General features: G+C 36.7%; 1 protein-coding gene across 5 annotated transcripts in view; it reads right to left on the reverse strand.

Moving 5' to 3' along the window:
- Window positions 1-21,654, reverse strand: part of LOC149580268 (transmembrane protein, putative (DUF2358)) — a 136,047-nt gene that overhangs the window by 106,596 nt on the left and 7,797 nt on the right. For 2 of the 5 annotated variants that reach the window (XM_089790156.1, XM_089790166.1), the window contains exon 2: window positions 7,423-7,467. The exons of the other annotated variants lie outside the window; for them this stretch is intronic. In XM_089790156.1, coding sequence (XP_089646282.1) covers window positions 7,423-7,467 — 45 coding nt within the window. The remainder of the gene's footprint in view (window positions 1-7,422; window positions 7,468-21,654) is intronic. 5 annotated transcript variants of the gene reach the window in all.

A 21,654-nucleotide genomic window follows, 5' to 3' on the forward strand; every position in this document is an offset into this window, starting at 1 on the left:
CCCCTTTGCGCATTTTGAGATTCAGGAAAGATACATCAACAAAAATAGGCTGACCCCCAATTAATCTACCCCCTCGGCTGATAAGTTGTAGAGCCTGATGCAGGGTGCTGCGTCTGCATGAACCTGCAGAGGCCCCTACGGCTGGATAGTCGCATCTATCATCCATCCTTTATATACGTGATATGACTGATCACTCAAATCATCTCCATCCGGATGGATAGATAGATGAGGATATGATCCAGTTGTCCGGTGTCTATCCACGGTTCGCCCGATCTGCCTATCATAGGGGGCTAGCCCTTACCTTTCAAACAGTAGGGGGTACGCATGCAGGGGGCTAGAAGACAATTAATGTCACTTGCTAGAGTACCCTTAGCCCCCCACCCATCTGGAATCTTAGTTCATTAACCTGCTAGCATACGATTAATGTAGTTCCACTTGCTAGAGTAAATGGCATTAACCTGCTAGAGTACAAGAGGGTATAGTTGTGTTCATGTGGGAGGAATAGCTATATCCTCCATACAGGGTGGGAGGGAATCACTATATCCTCATGAACACCTCCCCCTGCAGTTCATGTGGTAAAGTAGTTGGGTGGGCCCCTACTATTCTAAAGGCACTTATCCCTTACTATCTATTAGCCCCAAGAGTTTAGGAGGCATTTTCGGGGTTTGGTGGAATGAAGCATGATAATTTGTCTTGAATAATATAATAATAGGGCATCATGCCCCCCTAGAATTTTAAGGTTCTAAAGGGCTCCTTTTGCTTGCGTGCCCTTACCTTACCTTACCTTAAACTAGTGGGGTGGGGTGGGTGCATTAACTTCTTCGTGCAGGGCAGATTAGTGTGGGACCCAAAGCCCCCTATCAAGCCCCTATAGGGCAATGTCCACTCACTGCCCCAGCAAGGGTTCCCGTATAGCCGGTCCCCCGGCCCTAAAGTTCTATAGGGCACGCACCCTAAAGAACTTTAGGCGGGGAAGAGATTTATCCCCTACCTATATAGCTAGCCCCGGCCTCATATGATGTGTCTAGGGATGGATGCGGACGGATGCTTGCTGACGACAACAAGTGGGAATAGAGACACGACCACTTTCCATGTTGATTGTCACGAAAGAATCATCGAAAGTGCCAGAAAAAGACCAATTGGGCCTGTTGATGTTGGGATGGGCGTTGTAAGGGCTAGGCAACACTGTGCATGCAAGATGACCACCCCTCATTATAGAGTAGGGCCCCCCCATCTGCCGCCGACATTCTTTAGTGGGTTCCCTACCCTAGAATTTTATGGGCGGCTCAATTGCGATGCAAGATAAGCATTTTGTATTCGTTAGATAGAAAAGCAGTTCCCATCCATTGAGTGCACATTCCTCTCACTAAGAGTAAGGCGGTTACTCATAAATACCGCTTACCCTGCACCCTCAAATTATGCTGGAATAATATAATAATAGGGCCTCTCAACTATAGTTTAGTTGAAACAATTTATGAAAAGAGGTCATTTCACTGAGGAGATATGTTGTCCGGTTGGCCTATCGAGCACAAAGAGGAGTTCCATTACATGCAAAAAACAGCTTCATCGCCCTATATTGAGTGGGCAAAACACAACAGCTAAAGACCTCTTTCCGGATCCGAATCCTTAGCTTGACCCAGCTCGGCTAGTTGGGTCACAAGCCTGCACCTCGATACCATGGGCCCATAGAATGGGTGGGCGATCGATCCTCGTCTAAGGCATGTACGTCTTCCGAGTCATGCCAATTAAATTCTAGTAAGGTCCCCCCCCTACTATTCTAAGGCGATCCCACTTTAAGTGATTGAATCGCCCTCTATTCTATTGTTGTTGTGTCGAGCCGATATTATTGTTGGGCGGCCGGCTTTATTTCCCTCTACTGTGCGGCTAAGAGTGTGATCACCCATAAATGGATCGCTCATGTTCCCTAAGAAAATATAGGCCATAGTTGATTCGATCGATTCATCGAGAAACCAGAAACATCAAGATTAGCTGAGTATTAGCTAAACCAACAGATTATGCACTTCAGGTAATGCCAGTCCCCTTAGAATAAGAGGGGGTAGGACCCTTACAAATAATGGGGCACTAGTCCTATTACGTAGATAAGACAGAGAATGGGATCAATTGGGCAGTCGAATGACGAGAGAGAGAAGGGTTCGATCAAATGCCTAAGGCTTTGGGATCGAGGGGGTCGTCAGCTGAGAGAGAAAGGTGATACACTCGAGACCTCTTTGAATTGAAAGGTTGTTGGTGATCACTAGTGCCCCATCACCACTATTTGGTAGAGGGAGAGGTAAAGGTAGCCCTGCATGCAGGGGTGCGTGGGAGGAGATAGCGATCAAGTGTCGGTCGGTCGGCTACCTCGTCAATCACAAAGCCTATGCATGCAATAACGACAGAAATGAGATTGACCCACTGCATTTTGGATAAGCACTCGCGACAAGCAAGATAGAGGTTTAAGGAAGAGGGAGTGGCCCTTTTTAGATTATTGAGAAGCTAGAATTCAATTCGCCCTATAGAATTGTAGGCCTATTCGCCGTAACTACAATTCTCACAACTAGAATCCCCAAGCATGCAGGGGTTCTAGCCATTGGCGAAACTACTTAAGGTGGGAGGGAATGGCTAGTGCCCTAGCCAAACCCCAGTCTAGTTAAGAAAGAAGCCGATGAACTCCTCTTCCTCCTAAGTTTCGGTGCATGCATTACCTTATGGGCTTGCTCTGCCCATAGAATTTTAGGGCGATGCTATCGTCACTCCCACACATTATGCATGCCAAAGCATAAATAGATCGATCTATTTTGTTTTCGAAGTGCACATCCATCTCCTCTCCTCGGTGACTATCTATACATCTTGATCAATAGTGGGGGCTCTACTATTCTAAAGGGCTCTTGGTGGACGGTGTGCATGAAAACATGGTAATGAAGTTACCAGGTCCCCCCCCCCTACTATTATATTCTATGGTCAATCAATGAGATGCCCTCAAGCGGCCCTTTACTATATAGGGGGCAAGGAGCTCTCGGACGAAGCACACGCCCGGATAGGTGGGGAAATGGCATAGATACGCTAGAGCAAGCTATTGAAAGGGGATAGTAGTGAAGTAGGGGTGGGCACCTATACTCTACCCGTCCGTTACCTGACACAACGAATGGTGGGCCCATAGAATAGTAGGGGCCCTACTATTGAAAGGGAAAGGGGTGATCTACGGGTTCAAAAGATGGATGTCCTCGAATCGGGCTCTAGCAAGCTGATTAATTGGGGCAGCAGGATGGCTCGGAGGGGCTTGTGGTGGCAGGCCGATGCCATAAGGCACTATACCCTTACTTGCAATAATGCTGCCCTTTGCATGCATACTAAATTGGTAAAGCCCAATAAGCTACTGAAATAGTAGAGAACTACCCAGGCTTCCCCCAAACAGATTATTGTAGGGGCAGGTCAACTGCCCAGATTCTATACGTAACATTGGTGGGAACTATAGCTGGGGCACTAAACTATATTCAAGCAAGGGCCCCCCCACCCAACTACCCTTGCAATGTTTCTACCGCCACCCCATTAGAATAGTAAGGCTCCCACCCAATTCTATCTCCCGAGAACCCAATACCGACCCGGTGCAGTGAGTGGCCCCTACTATTCTATGGCTAGCGGGTGGGAGGCTCATGTTGGTGGGGATTCTAGTTAGATAGTGAAGAAAACTGAATCCGAGCACTATGCAAAACTAGGAATAGATATGCTTCTGTTTGCACCTTCTAATGTATTTGTTGATACTGTCTTGTGTGGACTTTAATATTGGAATTTATTAAGACCCTATTGCAGCACATTCACTTGAAAATATATGTTCCAGAACTACTCCAATACTGGAATTTTCTTTTCTGATTTCCCTCAAGTACTGCCACTGCTATATTTTCTATAAGGTTTCAAAGTCATGACAACTTGCCCCTTAACAAGTTAGCTGATTTTTATTTTTTTAAATCTGCAAGATGATAATAAAAGGTTTCATTTATAGTAGACACATGTCCCTTTCATATTATGCTTTTCTTACTGTTGTATCATGTGCTTGCACATTGTTGTCACATTCTCTGTCCTATTAATGAAATCTGTTTACAAGGTTCGAGCACGGGCTTGTGACACTCATAAACCACTTTCTGTGATTTTGCATTCATAGTTTTACAGCACCTGTTCCTCATGAAATTAACATGCTTGTACTTGATTATAATGAAAGGTTTCATATCAAAAATAATATATCTCTTTAACATTATAAATTTCTATTGGATCTTGCATTCTTTAACTTAACTATCTTTGATACATATTCAGAATAGGGAAAGATAGTACATGTATTGAATGACTAATTATAGGTATTCAGTCATTGCTTAGATCTTTCGAGATCAACTCCACTCTTTTTCTTCATGTAAGGAAATGAAGACTGGAACTTGGCGGATCAGGAGCTGGACCAGAAACAACATTATGGATCACTAAATCAATCAAAAGCTAAAAAGGCAATGACTGGTTACCTCTAACCCTACCTTCATAGTATTATTTTTTCTATATATTGAATATGTATGAAAGGTAGTAGCTAAACTCACGGCTTGTGTGAGATCTTTCGCTTTGAATATTTCAATTCATTTCATTCTTTTGTAAATATCAGTTGTATATTCAAAAAATGAATAATACAAGGACATTTCAATTCCTTTGTAAATATCAAATGAAAGTGTTTTTCAGCAAATACAAATTTGAATTTTCGGAACTGAATTTTAACATGAGTTAAAATTAAGGTTGAGCTAAGAAAATTCAGCATGAAAGGTAGAGTTCCATGGAAATGTAAGAGTTTTGTGGACTCAGAGTCTAAACCACAATCGGAATATGGTAGACAAAACATACCAGCATCAAGTTGCATGCCATCTCAGGAATTGCATGTGGGCATGTCATCCAAGTGCTAAGAGATTGGGATACATATAGTGTGGTACCATGTTAAACTTAACTTTTATGATTTTGATTGGATGTATGATGATCTTTCATAATATCATGTTTATACCTTTTTAATACACATGCGATATTGAACTTATATAATGGAATATCAAGACATACTGGGTTGTTTTATAGATGAAGTATATTTCTATCATGAGATGTTATCCTAATAAAAATGTTATTGTGATAAGATGGGCATGAAGATTATTGTGATAAGATGGGCATGAAGGCCGAGGTTACATAAATGGAAAAACATGGATTTATTAACCTTTTTCAGGTGACCTATAAGTTTACAAGAATGATCTACTCATTAATGAGTACCATATGCTAGATGGTATGTATGAGCGATTTAAATTATGTGATCAAGTTATGATCTAGAACATGTTAATTGAGGAATTACAAATTTTAAATGTTTATAATACTCTCAACTATTGAACGTTGGAAAATTCTCTTATCTGAGATATTAATATGAGAATTGAACTAAAGATATTGTGAGTGTTTACATGAGTATGACAGGAATATGAAATAGAATATCCTATAACATAATCAACTCAAGTGATGTTGAGGTGATCTCATGTATGGTAAAGTAAACTCAAGTGAGTGTGTGTTTAAATTTATGATATCATGCAAGCATCTTTCCAGAAGCATTGAAGTAAAGGAATAATAGACCTTGATTTTTGGTCATGACTTAGATTTTGACTCAAATTTGAAAAGAAATGATATCATGATCTTGTATTTGGAATTTATTTTTTAGTGTCTAAAATTGCAAAGATCATCGAGGACGATGAAACATGAAGGGGAATAGTACATTACATCCCAATTTTGGCCCAATTTTAAATGCTCCTTTATAATGTTTGTTACAATTTCAAGTTGATCGAGGAAAATGAAACGCAAGGAGAATGGTATGTTACATCCGAATTTTTGACCCAATTTAAAATGTTCATATAGCCGTTGAGATTTCACATGAAGTCGGTTCACAGTTCAAATTTGTTATAATCAAGTGAAATGATAAGATGGTTAATTATTATAATTTCATATGAAGATGGCATGCTAGTTAATCGTTATCATGATATTTTAAAGATATTGTGGATAGTTGGCTATTTATCATGAATTCATGGGAAGTGAAAAGGTGGTTAGCCGTTACGATCATTTATGAATAATAACTCCTTATAATAATATGATTTTACTATGGAGAATTTCCTTCTAGGGAGCACGTCAAAGGGGTGGAAGCATTGTCAGAAAAAAATTGAGTACAGGGGCATCACCATCACTGGGCAAATGGGTATGAATTTTAAATCACCATGGTTAAGGACCTAGCGACTTGTATAGCAAGATACAATCATTAGACACGCATAAGCTATTGGATAATCTTTAAAACATTTTAACATTTTAACTTAATCAAATTACATACCTTTAATGGTTTATGATTGACATTCTCATCGCTTCAATATATAATACATATATATATGTACATGCACATAGATATAAAAATAAAGTGACACCATAGTATTAATTTATACAAGCTTATATCTATTAAAATATGTATATCTAAATATGTGTACACCGAGAGAAGATATGCAGATAAATAATCTTCTAGGTGATACATGTATTTAGATATGCATACCTTGGTACAACCTTGGAAAAATATTAAATATGATGCCATCACAATAATATGTATATGTGCAAATATATATATATATATATATATATATATATATATATATATATGTTATCCTTTTGAATAAGTAACCTTCAAGTTCTCTTCCATATTTATTTACTTCCTTAGAAGAGGCGACAATGTACACTTGGCATTTTTATCAGTGACTCAAGAAGACGATTCTTCTTCTTTTTATAATTGTTCAAGAGTCACGGCTTCTTGGAAGCTTCTATTATTTTCGAATGCCTCCTTTTATATACAGGTCGGGAGAACCAATAACCGGTGTTCAGCATTTTATACCTCTCTCTCATGTTTTCTTTTATCATTATTTGTTGCGAATGATTGAGGACAAATTGTAGTTACTGTTTACTCTGAGCTCTGCACTTTGGATTACTCACGTCAAGAGGAGTCAGCTACATAGAGTCAAGCCAAACTCACATCTCCCTGATAAGGTTATGTGGTCAGTTATTCCAAGTTGTATTTTGTTATATAAATGTTTGCAATCGAATTTACAGTAGTAAAATATGTGTCAATAAATTCCATGAATCATTATTGAATTGCAAAATCGAATAAACATTCGATGAGTCCATTCTTTCCATGTTAAATTGAGATCAATTGTATATGTTATGCACAAACATCTCTGTTACAATCGGATTCCAGAATCAAACTATTTCCTTTAAGTCTTTAAAGAGAAGTTCTCAAGCCATAAAAATTGTATTATGACAGTTCTGAAAAAATATTATTCTTTACACCAGTTGAGGTTCAGCAAGAGAGTTGGATTACTCTAACATTTGACACCTAGGACTCACCCAACCGGATGGCCAAGAAAGAGGGTGAAGAGGTGAGAGAAAGTCCTGCAAGAACAAGTAAAACAAAATCAGAATTGATTCAACAAATTTATTACTTTTAAATAATCATTTAATAGCTCATGCATGTCCAATTCATTCTCTATTGTCAAGTGAAGTGGTGTGATTAAGTACCAGGATGCTCAAGGGTTGACAAGATGTTCGATATCTATTCCGGATAGGAGGGTCTTTCTAGTTAGAGAAAGTGTGGGGATAAGTTTAAGGTCCGTGGTTGGGAGGTTAAGCCCCTAACAATGTTTCCCCTCTCCACAAGATGTCAGGACGTGCATTAGACAAAGACAAGTTAAGCATTCAAACATTTATTGTAACATGTAATTTATTTTTATGATGTTTATTCAAGCAAGAAGATAAGATGGATTGATTTATATCATCGTTTCAATTATTTTTCTTTTATTGAAAACAATTTTTCTTGTCAATATAATTGGTAACCAGTTAGATCGGTTGATCTTCCAACTGAACATGAAATATAACTATATGCAAAAGATAGGTTTTATCTGATGGATTGTTATTTCTGTCTTCATTTATTTGAATAATGAATATGAGTGCACCTTCTAACTGAATGTTATTGCCATAGTTAGCAATAAAAAGGAAAAGAATGATAAAATGGTATTGACGCCCTAAATGATACAGTGGTATTTGATGCCCTAAATGATACAATGGTATTGAGGCCCAAAAAGATACAGTGGTATTTGATGCCCTAGATGATATATTGGTATTTGTCATTACGATAAAGTAGTATAGCTATTTGTTCCTTAAGAGGTATTTTATGGACTAACCTGGGTTTTGCAGAAGCATCCATAGACGGTTTTTGGTTTTGAATTCTACAGTATGTAGATTTTAAATTCTTTGGTAAATTCATTGATGGTATCTTCAATTGTTAGTTATGAGATTTTTGTTTAAGTGATTGTAACCGTTAATCTCATTCACATAAACACAACTGATATAATTGTCTTTCTATGAATATGAAGTAATAACTACATTTCTTTGATATGTTAGTTGTTAGTTAAGACCCGGAAAAGTGGTTGTTACAAAAAGATGATATAGTAATAACACAATTCAACAATACAGAAGATATACTCGGCTTAGCAACAATAAAAGATTGATTAGCAAAACCTAAAATACCAACAAAGCAAAAGAAGAGAGGATGGAAATCCCTCTGTGAACTTAGAAATATGGCAGGTAATAAAGGAGACCAAGCAAAAATCACAAAATTATTTCAGGTAGGGAAAGGGAAGCACCTTCCCAGGGAGTAATGAGACTCAAATCATGGAATGTTAGCGGCATTAACGCCCCTAACAAATAAAGATTAATTAAAAGATATTTAGAACTCTTTAATTCAGAAATAATCCTAATTCAAGAAACCAAATTAAGTAAAGATGAAGCCAACAAACTAAAGGAAAAACTAGAAATTTGGCAGACAAAATTGGTAGTCATCAAGGGCATCAAGTGGCTTAGCAATAATATGGGACCCTTGGAAAGTTTCCTATGACACTGTAGCTAAGCACAACAACTGGATATCTAGCAAAATTAAAAGTATTAATTCTAACTTAAATTTTACATTGACCAATGTGTACGGACCCATAAAAAATGATCAAAAGAAAGCATTATGGGCAGACTTGAGTAATCATTTAATCTCAAATCAAGGAGATTACCATATTTAAGGAGGTGACTTTAATGCTATACTTAATATCAAAGAAAAATCCAAAGACTACTCTTATCTCGCAATCCCAAAAAAACTCTACCAAATGGGTTAATAGTAATAACCTACTAGACATCAAAAACAGCAACGACAAATTCACATGGAATAATAGAAGAGTAGGCTTTAGTTAGATAGTAGAAAGATTAGATAGATTTTTCTTCAAAGGAAACTTGGGACTTTTTGACTATTCCATCGAATCAAAAACCCTTATGCTGTCAAGATCTGATCACTACCCAATTAGACTAGGAATTATGGAACCCACTAAACCTACTCGAAACACATTTAGAATTGAAAATATGTTGTTTCAAGATAAATATTTTATAGATCTAATATAGGAATGGTGGAATGAAAGAAACTTTGAAGATTCCAAAATGTTTTGTTTCATTTTAAAACTCAAATATTTAAAGGGCAAAATTATCAAATGGAATAAAGAAAAATTTGGAGATATCTTTGAAGAAAAGTGTAGAGCAGAAATTGAGGATCTAAACACCCTAGTAATCCAATAAGGGATGAATGCGGATAGCTGCTATAAAGAAAAAGAATTATTGGCCAAACACCACAATTTACTATCCAAAGAAGAAAACTTTTGGAAACAAAAATCACGTGAAATTTGGTTAGCAAAAGTGGATAGAAACACAAAAAAATTCCACAATATTACAAAACAAAGGAGATCAATCAATAGAATTACCCAAATTAGAGGAGCAAATAATAACTGGGCAAATGAACCAAGAGATATTGCCTCAAAATTTGTTAAATATTACGAAAATATTTATAATGAAGAAAATGGATCCAATTTACAAGACCAATAGGATTTGCTATCTAGCATCCCAAAACTCATATCAAAAAGAGATAACAAATGTTTAAATAGTAAGTTCACCTTTAAAGAGATAGAAGAGGATGTATTCCATATGCACCTAGATAAAGCCCAAGGCCCGGATGGCTTTAACACGAATTTTTTTCATAAATGTTGGCATATTTTTGGCAAAGAGTTATTCGAGGCTTTGGAGGCCACATACAACTCAAGAAATTTGTTGACTGAAATTAACAACACATTCGTAACCCTTATTCCAAAGAAATTGGACTATTCAAAATTAGGAGATTTTAGATCAATAGTGCTATGTAATACTATCTACAAAACATTGCCTAAAGCATTAGCTAATAGATTAAAAATATTACTACCTAAAATTATTTCTGAAGAACAAATAGGATTCATTCCAAATAGATGTATACTAGGAGGAATCATCATTCGAGAAATAATTCACACAACCCAAGCTGATAAGGAACCCAACGTGTTGATTGTGCTAGATATTCAAAAAGCATACGACAAAGTAAACTACAGATTCATATGTAAATGTATGGAAGCTTTTCGATTCTCCAAGCAATGGATAAATCTAGTAATCAATTGTATTTGTAAACCCAAACTTTCTATTATGGTTAATGGTAACCCAGAAGGCTTTTTTTCCAATTTCAAGAGGTATAAGACAAGGGCATCCGATTTCCCCCTTTTTATTCATAATAATGGCTGAAGCTTTGGGGAGAGCAACACATAAATCCCATCAAGAGGGAAAGATTCAAGGCAGTAAGTATCACAAAATACAAAGAACATTACTCATCAGCAGTTTGTTGATGATACCATACTACCAGGCACTAGCTCATGTAGAGAGGCAACACAATTCAAAGAACTTCTACAAAAATATATGTCTACATCAGGGCAAAAGGTGAACACCAACAAATCAGGAGTCTTTTTCATTAGCACAAAACCAAGAATAGAAAAAGAAATTTGCCGAATTTTAGTTTACAAGAAAGGGAAATTCCCTTGCAAATACTTAGGCATTCAAATAGACAAAGGGATAAGAAGCAATAACCTATGAGCATCAATGATCAATAAGATTCAATCCAAAATGAACAGCTAGAAAGGTAAATGGATTTCTATTGCTGGAAGGGTGACAATGATAAAATCAGTGCTAGCTTCAATCCCCATATATCAAATGTCCATTCTACCCTTACCATCTAGTACATGCAAGAAAATTAAATCCGAAATAAGAAACGTCTATTGGCAAAAGACCTTTGATTCAAAGAAAATTCCACTGATCAAATGGGAAAACATAAGAAAACCTAAAGAAAAAGGGGGTTTAGGTATTAAAAACCTAGCATCCCAAAACATCGTTCTGGGAGCCAAACTATGTTGGAATTTTCTTAAGGAACCTCAAAGAAAATGGGCTAGCAGTCTTCTAGACAAGTATGTTTTAGACACAGATCCCATCAACATCTTTCGATGTCACAATCACCCTCATGGATCAAGAATTTTGAACTTCATACTATCATATAGACAAATTATGAACAATAAGTTAACTTGGGATATTCGAGATGGAAGGGTGACTCTTTCTGGGAAGACTCTTGGGGTGGCTATTCCCCCCTTCAATCAAATCACATTGACCCAAACATCCAAAATACATTAAAATGGAAGTAGGGGAGGAATTAATTCATTTAATAGAAAGGGATGAGGAGGAATTAGTTCATTACATAGAAAGAGATGAGGAATCTCCAACACTAGGATAGAAATGGAGATCTCTAAACAATGTAAATTTATCAAAAGATCAAAAGAGGAAATATTGGGGTTACGTCCAAAACAGAACCTTTGCAAATAAAGACAAGGATGATTGACTCGTGTGGTGTGAATCCAATAATGAAAATTGCAAGGTGAAAGATGGATACAAATTGGCTATCAAACATTTGGATCAACACAATTTTGATTACCCACTTCACTTATGTGGGCATAATGCATGCCTGCCAAGTGCGAACAACTTTTTTTGGGCTGCTATGTAAAAACGATTGTTGATTGCATAATGGTTCTAGAAAGCAGGTTATGAGGGACCGTCAAGATGTATATTATGCAAGCAAGATTCTGAAACAGTAAATCATTATTTTAAGCAATTGTCCCTTTGCTCTCAAATGCTGGAATATTATCTACTAGAAGTTGAATTGGTCTACAACCTTCTCTTTGGATCTCAAAGAATTCTTTCAACAATGGCCCTTCAAATTCTCATACAATCTTTACAAAGACATGGATAATGATCCCTTCTACAGTGACAAGGGAATTATGGAAAGGGCATAACAAAAGGCTCTTCCAAGACAAAGCAATGTCGAACGAATCTCTAGGGAATAAGCTAGAGGCAAGCATTGTTGAAACTATGAACAGTAGACTTAGGAAACTAAATAACTATGAAGCATCATTCCCAATGTGGGATGAACATATTCACAAGAATGGGAGCGGCCTGACTATTCCACCCCAATATGGGAAAGGGGGGAAAATCTAGCAAAGAAGCAAAAGTTTTATGTAAATGAGAACCACCTAGAGTTGGTTGGCACAAACTAAATTTTGATGGAGCATTGCGAGGCAACCCAAGTAAGGCTGGTATAGGTTGCATTATTCATGATTATAAGGGTCAAATCATTGGTAAGCTATCCAAATCTCTAGAAAATGTCACCAAAAAATATGGCCAAGATATTAGCTCCCACTGAAGGTCTTCATCTCTGTAAGAATCTCAAGATCAATAAATTAATAGTAGAAGGAGATTCTCAGATAATCATCAATGCAGTAAGGACAAGTAAAACACCAAACTAGAAACTAAACTCAATATTAGAAAAATCTCTTCAATTGATTACACAGCTCACATAAATTGAATCTAAGCATATCTACAGAGAAGGCAATAAAGAAGCTGATGAATTGGCTAATTTAGGAGCTGATGGTATAAACATCAAAGAATGCATTCAATAAATTTACACCTTATAAAATCATGGCAATGATCTTCCCCGGCATAATACTACTAAAGACAAAGTTGGTATTTGAGAAAGCAACTTAAAGGTTAGCCTGGACCTCCTAGAATCATTGGGTCAATGCGTTGAAGATGAAATTTAAGAAGCACAATTGTCCCTGACACCCATGCATCTAGACTAAGCCTAGTTTCATAGTACTAAAGCTAGGAAGTTCTTACTTTCAGCCAATCTGGAAACTCTAAAAATACTTTTCTGAATCAAATTAATAAAATGATGTGATTTGTATCGTCTTTGTTTCATAACAATTTTAGTATTACGATTTGGGTTGCAGGGTTGATTCTATTAAAATAACCTTCATGTTTCTTTTTAATGCTCACTATTGTATCTTATTATATCTCTGTAAATATTAGAATGTTTCTAATATTTAGGTGTAGTCTAGAATAGAATGTTTCTATTCTATTCGACTCTCCTCTTTGTATATGTAGATCAGTTTGATCTCTGATTAATTCATTCAAGTATTCAACCACTTACATTTGTAACATGGTATCAGAGCTAGGGTTTAAACCCTCTATGCAAATCGACTGAAAATTTGTGTCTTCAGCTACTGGCATTCTTGGAAACCTGAGGCTTAGTCAGTAAGTCACAATTCTGAAGGTCGTTTTTTCAAATCTGGAGATCATTTTTTCAAATCTGTTCACATCCAGATCTCAAAAAGTGGGATTTTTTGGTTTTTTTTTCAAAAACGGGTCTGTCTATCCCTGTTGGATATTCTGCTCGCGTTTCAACTGCTGGGTTTTTTTGTTTTTTTTTCACCTGCAAACATCTTTTTTCTACCTTTTTGACCTTTTTGGCCACCGACTATTATTCTGCTCGAAACCCTAGTTTTTTTGACTTCGGAAAAATTTTCTGATCACATATTCTTGGTGGGTTTTTTGAAATCTCAAATGGGCCTTCATCAAATTTTTGTGGATGCCTCATTTTTTGTGCCTCAATTTTCGAGCCAACGGATCCAGATTCTGACATTTTATTTCTGGGTTTTTCGAGCTCTTTTCTGGGTACTTCTCCAATTTTTCTGGGTCTTTCATTTTCTCACTTCAAAGTTTGTGCCATTTGAAATATTCACATATTATAAGCATCTGTATTAGCAGCATCAGATGTCGGACTCAATTAAACAGCACGCCAATGTTGCCCAACACTCAAAGCAGAAAGAATCTATCTACCATGCCTTTATGGCCAACATACCTGCAAATCATGTGAAATCTTCTGCCTGGTACATCGATTCTGGTGCCTCCCGACATTTCACTCATAGGCGTGATTGGTTTGTTGAATTCACTATCTATTCTGACTCAGTAATCTTTGGAGATGGTGAAGAATACAATATTATCGGCAAGGGCAATGTTCAGATTCAATCTGGAGGAAGAAAACTCATGTTTCTCAATGTATGTTATGTTCCTGGCATGAAACATAATCTTCTGTCTGTTAGTCAGATTATGAAGCACTCTCCTTAGTTGGATGTCGTTTTCAGTGGAAATAAGTGTTCAATTATTGATCGTGCTTCTCGCACTACCCTTGCTTTGGATCTTGAGGATCATGGTATTTATAGGCTTGTAGATTCAGGCGATTCCCTTGAGCATGCCTTCATCGCCGAATCATCTGCTCTCAGCAGTCTCTGGCATCAGCAATACGATCATCTGAACATTCAATATCTAGCACAACTTGCTCGGGATAATTTAGTGCATGGCCTACCTAATATTCAGACCCAAAACTATCGCATTTGCAGAGCTTGCCAAGTAGGGAAGCAACATAGGACACCATTTAAGAATGGTGAATCTTGGTGGGCATACAGAGTACACCAGCTAGTCCATGCTGATGTATGTGGTCCTATGAATACTCCTTCTATTACTGGGAACAGGTATTTTTCACTCTTTGTGGATGATTTCAGTCACAAAATGTGGGTATATTTTCTTAAGCAAAAAATCAGATGCCTTTCTTGTATTTCAGCAGTTTAAAGCTCTAGTAGAAAAAGAGTCTAGTTCCTCCATCCGTACTCTTAGGACCGATAATGGGGGGGAATTTTGTTCTTCTGCTTTCTCTGCCTTCTGTACTACTCATGGCATTAGACGTCAGTTCACCACACCTCACACCACTCAACAAAATGGTGTTGTAGAGCGTCGAAACCGTACCATCATAGAAATGGCTAGGGCTATGCTAGAACATAGAAATATTCCCAAAAAATATTGGGCAGAAGCAGTATCCACAGCTCTCTACCTTCTTAACCGGTCACCCGCCCTTGCAGTTAATCATAAGACTCCTGAGGAAGCCTGGTCTGGTCGCAAACCTAGGATCAACCATTTGAAAGTTTTTGGCTCTCTGGCATATGTATGGATTCCTGATGCCAAATGTACTAAGTTGGATTCCAAAAGCCAAAAACTTATGTTTACAGGATACAGTCACACACATAAGGCCTACAGACTGATTGATGTAAATACTGATCGTTTAATCTTCATTCATGATGTTGTGTTTGATGAGGAATTTGGACCATTTCCGCTCTTTGACTCCCCACCACATTCTGAGATTCAGTCTTCAGCAATCTCTGACTTGGGTTCTTCTATTTTATATGAGTCATTTGATGCTACTGATAAACCACCTCAGTCACTTCCAGATAATACAACTCCTGCTCCTTCTTCTCATCCAACTATTCCGACAGCATTTGATATTGGCTCCTCAACTCTTCGGCCAAAATGGTGGGCTCAAACAATTAGTGATCTTCGTCCCGATGAACTCATTGAGTGTAGAACCTCTAGAAATAAGAGCCTTCAGCACAACACAGTTAATATAGCTCTTATGGCCAACATCCACAGTATTCCTGAGCCCCAGATATATGCAGAGGCCAAAGGAATTCCAAAATGGGAACAAGCAATGGATGCTAAGCTTCAGAGTCTTCAAAAGAACCACACTTGGGTTCTTTCAGATCTCCCTCCTGGGAAGAAACCCATTAGCTGTAAATGGATCTATAAGGTCAAGTACCATGCAGATGGTACCTTGGACAAATACAAAGCCAGACTTGTTGCTCGAGGATTCACCCAGCGCGAAGGCATTGATTATGAGGAGACATTTGCACCGACAACCAAGATGGGCACTATTCGCATTCTTCTTGCAATTGCAGCTCAGTATGGTTGGAAAGTTCATCAAATGGATGTGAAGAGCGCCTTTCTCAATGGTGAATTACAAGAAGAAGTCTATATGACGCAGCCCCCAGGTTTTAAGGTTGCCAGTTCAGAACACAAAGTATGTAGATTCCAGAAGGCCCTCTATGGTCTTAAACATGCCCCTAGGGCTTGGTACATAAAGATTGATCATTACTTGGTTGCTCAAGGATTTCAGCATAGTCCGTTAGACAGTAATCTGTATATTAAACACTCTGGTAATTATATTCTTTTTCTTGTTGTCTATGCGGATGATTTGATCCTTACTGGAAATTCAGAACATTTGATTTCAAAAATCAAACAGGATCTATGCAGAACTTTTGATATGACAGATCTCGGATTGCTTCATTATTGTTTAGGTATTGAGGTTTGGCAGACTAACAACAGTATTTTTTTGTCTCAGTCCAAGTATGCTAGAAGTTTGCTTGATAGGTTTCGAATGCAAGATTGCAAATCTGCCTCCACTCCTATGGAGACTGGTCTGAAATTGTCCGCACAATCTATTTCTCCTCCTGTAGATGAAACACTCTTCAGGCAACTAGTAGGTAGTCTCATCTACCTTACTACTACTAGACCTGATCTCAGTTTTGCAGTCAGCTACATCTCACGGTTCATGACAAACCCCAAGACTGATCATTGGATTGCAGCGAAACGTGTGTTACGCTATGTACATGGTACTTCAGATTATGGTCTTCTTTACACAAGGAGTACTACTCCTCAGCTCAGCGGATTCACCGATTCCGATTGGGCCAGCTCAGTTGATGACAAGAAATCTACTTCTGGCTATGTGTTTAGTATCGGATCTGCAGCAGTTACTTGGACCAATAAGAAGCAACAAGCACATGCACTCTCCTCTATAGAAGCAGAATATAGAGGAGCTGTCAAGGCAGCTTGTGAAGCAGTTTGGCTCCGGCAGATGCTTGCAGATATGCATATTCCTCAAGCAGGTCCGACTTCTTTGTTTTCAGACAATCAGGGCATACTCAAACTTGCCAAAAACCCAGTGTTTCATGAACGAACCAAGCACATAGAGCTTCATTGCCATTACATCCAACAATTAGTAGAAGATGGATCTATTTAGTTACGCTATGTTCCTACCTCAGAGCAATCAGCAGATATTTTCACAAAATCCCTTGGTCCTGACAAGTTTGTTAAATTCAGGGGATCTATTGGTGTAGTAAATAGATTGAGCATTAAGGGGGGGTATTAAAATAACCTTCATGTTTCTTTTTAATGCTCACTATTGTATCTTATTATATCTCTATAAATATTAGAATGTTTCTAATATTTAGGTGTAGTCTAGAATAGAATATTTCTATTCTATTCGACTCTCCTCTTTGTATATATAGATCAGTTTGATCTTTAATTAATTCATTCAAGTATTCCGCCATTTACATTTTTAGCAGATTCAAAGAATGATTTTCTAAAGGACAGAAACTGCACCAGTTTGTCTTAGTTTTTGGAGTTATCTCATGCTTTTATCTCTATAGCCGCAGAAACCGAAAAAGGATCCTAATCGAATAATATGATCTGAATTAAATAACAAGGAATGGAAGAATAAACTATATATATCTTATATATAGTACGAATTTAAATACATTGCTTATGGAAAACTCTTTGAGCTTATAAACATGATACCTTTATTAATCATTTCAAAAATCTACTCTCTAGACATAAGAATACATTCGACAACAACTTTCCTAAATCAATCGCCAAATTAAGACATTAATCAAGGATAGGTCATACATATCAAGATATAAATAAGGACAGCAAAAATGTTTTGATAAGGATACAATGAAGAGTATAGTCATTTTTTAATCCTAAATATTATATGGTGTTGATTTCTTATTAAATTACTTCCTCTAATATTTCAAAGGTGACGTTATTCAATTAAATCTTTCAATTGGTTAATCTCACAACGATCTTGGTCAAAAAGTAATGTCTGCAGGCCATTTTACGAAGACAAGCAAGCAATATGCAGCAATAAAGGGAAGCCATAAGCATAAAAAGCATATACCAAAGTTACAAAGGCCATTATCAAATCAAGAATACAATCTAGGAACTCTTAATGATGCAAATAGGGGAATGCCCCTAAATTATTCATGTAATATGTAATGGTGCAAAAACTCCCCGATTAATTGAAGGAACCATTTAATTAATATAAAAAATTGGCTTAGGACTTTTACCGATCAAAAAAAATGAAAAAGCTCCCATTAGACTATCCGTAAACAAAAAAGGGAAGCTTTTGTTGGTTCCCAAAACCACAGATTGGAAATCCAAGAGCTTTGCCAATCCTCCAACAAGATTACTCAATCAGTTTTGGCCAACAAATGGGAATAACCTTAACTCCCTACACTTCAAACTTTGTTAAACCTAGGCGGATAAACCTTCCTTAAACCCTTATGACTTGGTTCAAAGCTTTTATATAGCAAATTTAGACTTGGTGAATTATAAGGTTGGCAAATCTTTAAACTTGGTAATAAAGTTATATGTTGCTTGAAATGATTAAATATTCATATAAGATTTTATAAATAATTGAGTTGATGTTTGCAAGAAAGAAATATAGAGAAGGATCACAAATTTTCGACTATAAACCCAATGATTACTTTTCAATGATTCTAGAAGACCAATGCCTTATTTACTTGGGCAATAGAGTTCATAATAAAGATTCTTACGTACAACCATATGGGACAACATACATTAAATATCATCAATTGTTCTTGTATTCTAAAGACGGAAGACCAATCATATATGCAATCACTATTTTTCTAGAAGGGTTTTTAACTTCTTTGGAGGGAAGTCCAATTAGACATGGATGAGGAAACACATACATATTTCACACTATCCTTGATTATCAAAAAAAAAATACTATGAAAGATCTAATACACATGTATGGTTAGGAATAATTCACCAATCGCTTTAATGACCATAAGGAACTAACCCGAATTGCAATTTATCTCCTTGCCTTTTAAATAAACAAAAATTGAGAATTTTTATTAATCATGATATAATGATACATTAATTCATCTTTCTATGTGAAGCCTTCATCTACAATCCTTCACAAAATTTGAATACTCCTTGATAATTATATTGGTTCTTATTCATTCACTTGACTTCTTATTTATTCTTTAAAAAGTATTCTTTTCACCTTATATATCGTTCTTTATCTGAAAGATATGTTTTTTCAAATGAAAAGTCATATATTTTTTTAAAGCAATTACATTTTTTTATTTTAATCGCAGCTTTTGTTTTCTTAATTTCTAATTAACTTATATCTTAGAAAAGTAAGTGTTATTAACTCTCTCATTGGCAATCATTTCATAATTCTTTAGCTCCTCCAATGAGACTTCTTTATTCATTGACTCACCATATCAATATTTTTGGTTCTTGTTCAAATTGGTTGTGTGTCTATTCTGTGTGTTTTTTACAGTCTGACTTGAATACTTGATAAGGGCGATTCTTCACATGCTTTGATGGCTTCCACAATATTCATCTATGTGACACGGATGATTTTGGCAGGCTATCAATTTTGGGTATATCCCCTTGTCTTCATCCATATTGCTCAATTGAACAAATAAGAACTTGGATGCGGGTACTCAAGATATAGATATCACATCTTCATAGCAAGGCTTATCGCACAAGACAATTCCTTCGTCATGATTTCTGGGTACAACGGCATCCAATTTATGCACAGAGTGTTGTGAATCACTTAGAACAGCTATTTCTCCTCCTGGAAATTATGTGTGTTTTCCAATTTGAATGCTTTAGCTTCATATTGATGCTAATAAACAAACCCCAAAGTACCTTAACTCTTCATCCATGTTCCTATTGGATTCAATTGCTCATGGTCAATATATATTTGTGATTGCATTTTGATATATTACATCATCTTATTGGCTTTTGTAATGGATTCTTATTACATATTACTTAGCTTCTTCCACTTTGCCCATCTTCAGATATCATGAACATAATTTATAAGACTTTCCCTAAGCTTCGTTGGTTTCCTTCCTCTGTGCTGAGATAGAATACTCAAGACTTGTGTGCTTATCACCATAACTCTCCATTTGAATATGTGCATTTGGAGCCCCCGTGACTTGGAGGTATTTTTCCATATATAATATAATGTTTGTTGTTCAAAATTTTGTTGACTAAATTCTCTTCAGATGTCACCTTTGTCATATTGCTAAAGACTTAAAAAATAACAATAATCTCTCTTTTAACCTCCGTCTTTGAGAGTGTCATCAATGCAAATAAAATTTGGATATTATATCTATCACTATACCACACTTTTATCATTGTTGATGATTCTTAATTAAATACGCAAGCCACTACCACCATGCATATACTTTGATATCGTTCTTTTGAATTAAGGTTATGAACAATGTTATCTTGATAGCCTCTGCCACTATTCTTGATTCCCTTTCATGTTGAAAACATGTATGTGACTATATAACTAATATCTTTATTTGCATATTGCTATTATTTTATTCCGGTCATTGTATGTACGCTCTTGCTAATGGATCTTAACTTTGAATTCTTTAATGATGATGTGACAAGTGGAATCCATTGTATTGTCCCTCCAATTGGTCTTTATGTCTGATGCTGATGTTTGGTGGCTTCTCTCCAATAAATCCCTGCCAGCATAAATGCCATAGCAACGTCCTTAACACATCAATATACTGTAGGCAATTTTTTAATTTCCACAAATCTTTGTTGCTCCTCCTTATCTCAACCTTAGTCTGAGTATGCATACATAAATACACATGAAAACATATCTCATCTATTCCTCAAAAGCATACAGGCTGCCTCAATGGCAGTTTCAAAAGTTGTTGCCAAATCTCACAACACTGCCATCAAACTCTTCAAGCTTGGTCAACGTTATTTTGTCTCCACTCATGTGATGTGAACAACCGTTATCAATAACCCATTCATGATTGTGATCAATATCTGAAACAAGAGCTTTCTCACCATCTGTCATTTCTCCCTTGACTGCAACAAAGACAACTTCCTCTCCATCATTGTCATCAAATTCATCATCATCAATCTCTTCTTCATCAACTACAACATAGCATCGTTTCTTCCCTTTGTCCTTGAATCTTCTCTTTTTCTCTTTTTGTTCTGCATTAGGACCAAAGTAACAAGAATCAGAATCGGATCAGAATCGGCAAGGCCGAATCAAATCGTGAATCGGCCATGAATTGGAATCAAATCAGCCATGAATCGGCAAATTTAAAAAACCCTTGAAATTTAGTAACTTATTTCATTAGCCCTTTATCACTGATTTGATTCAACGATTCACAAAAAACCATTTGGCTTGAATCAAATCGCCGAATCGCGTGAATCGTCAAGATTCTCGGGACTATGATTAGGACATCTTGCAGCAATACGAACAATTTTCTTGTATGAGAAACATATCATTGGTAATTTGTCCTTATAATTACCGGTACCTCTAGGTAATCTCTTTAAAAGAAAAGCTTCAAATTCATCTTGTTT

Source organism: Cupressus sempervirens, chromosome 1 (genome assembly GCF_028749045.1).
Source record: "Cupressus sempervirens isolate cs-2001-9-10 chromosome 1, ASM2874904v1, whole genome shotgun sequence".
Classification (NCBI taxonomy): domain Eukaryota; kingdom Viridiplantae; phylum Streptophyta; class Pinopsida; order Cupressales; family Cupressaceae; genus Cupressus; species Cupressus sempervirens.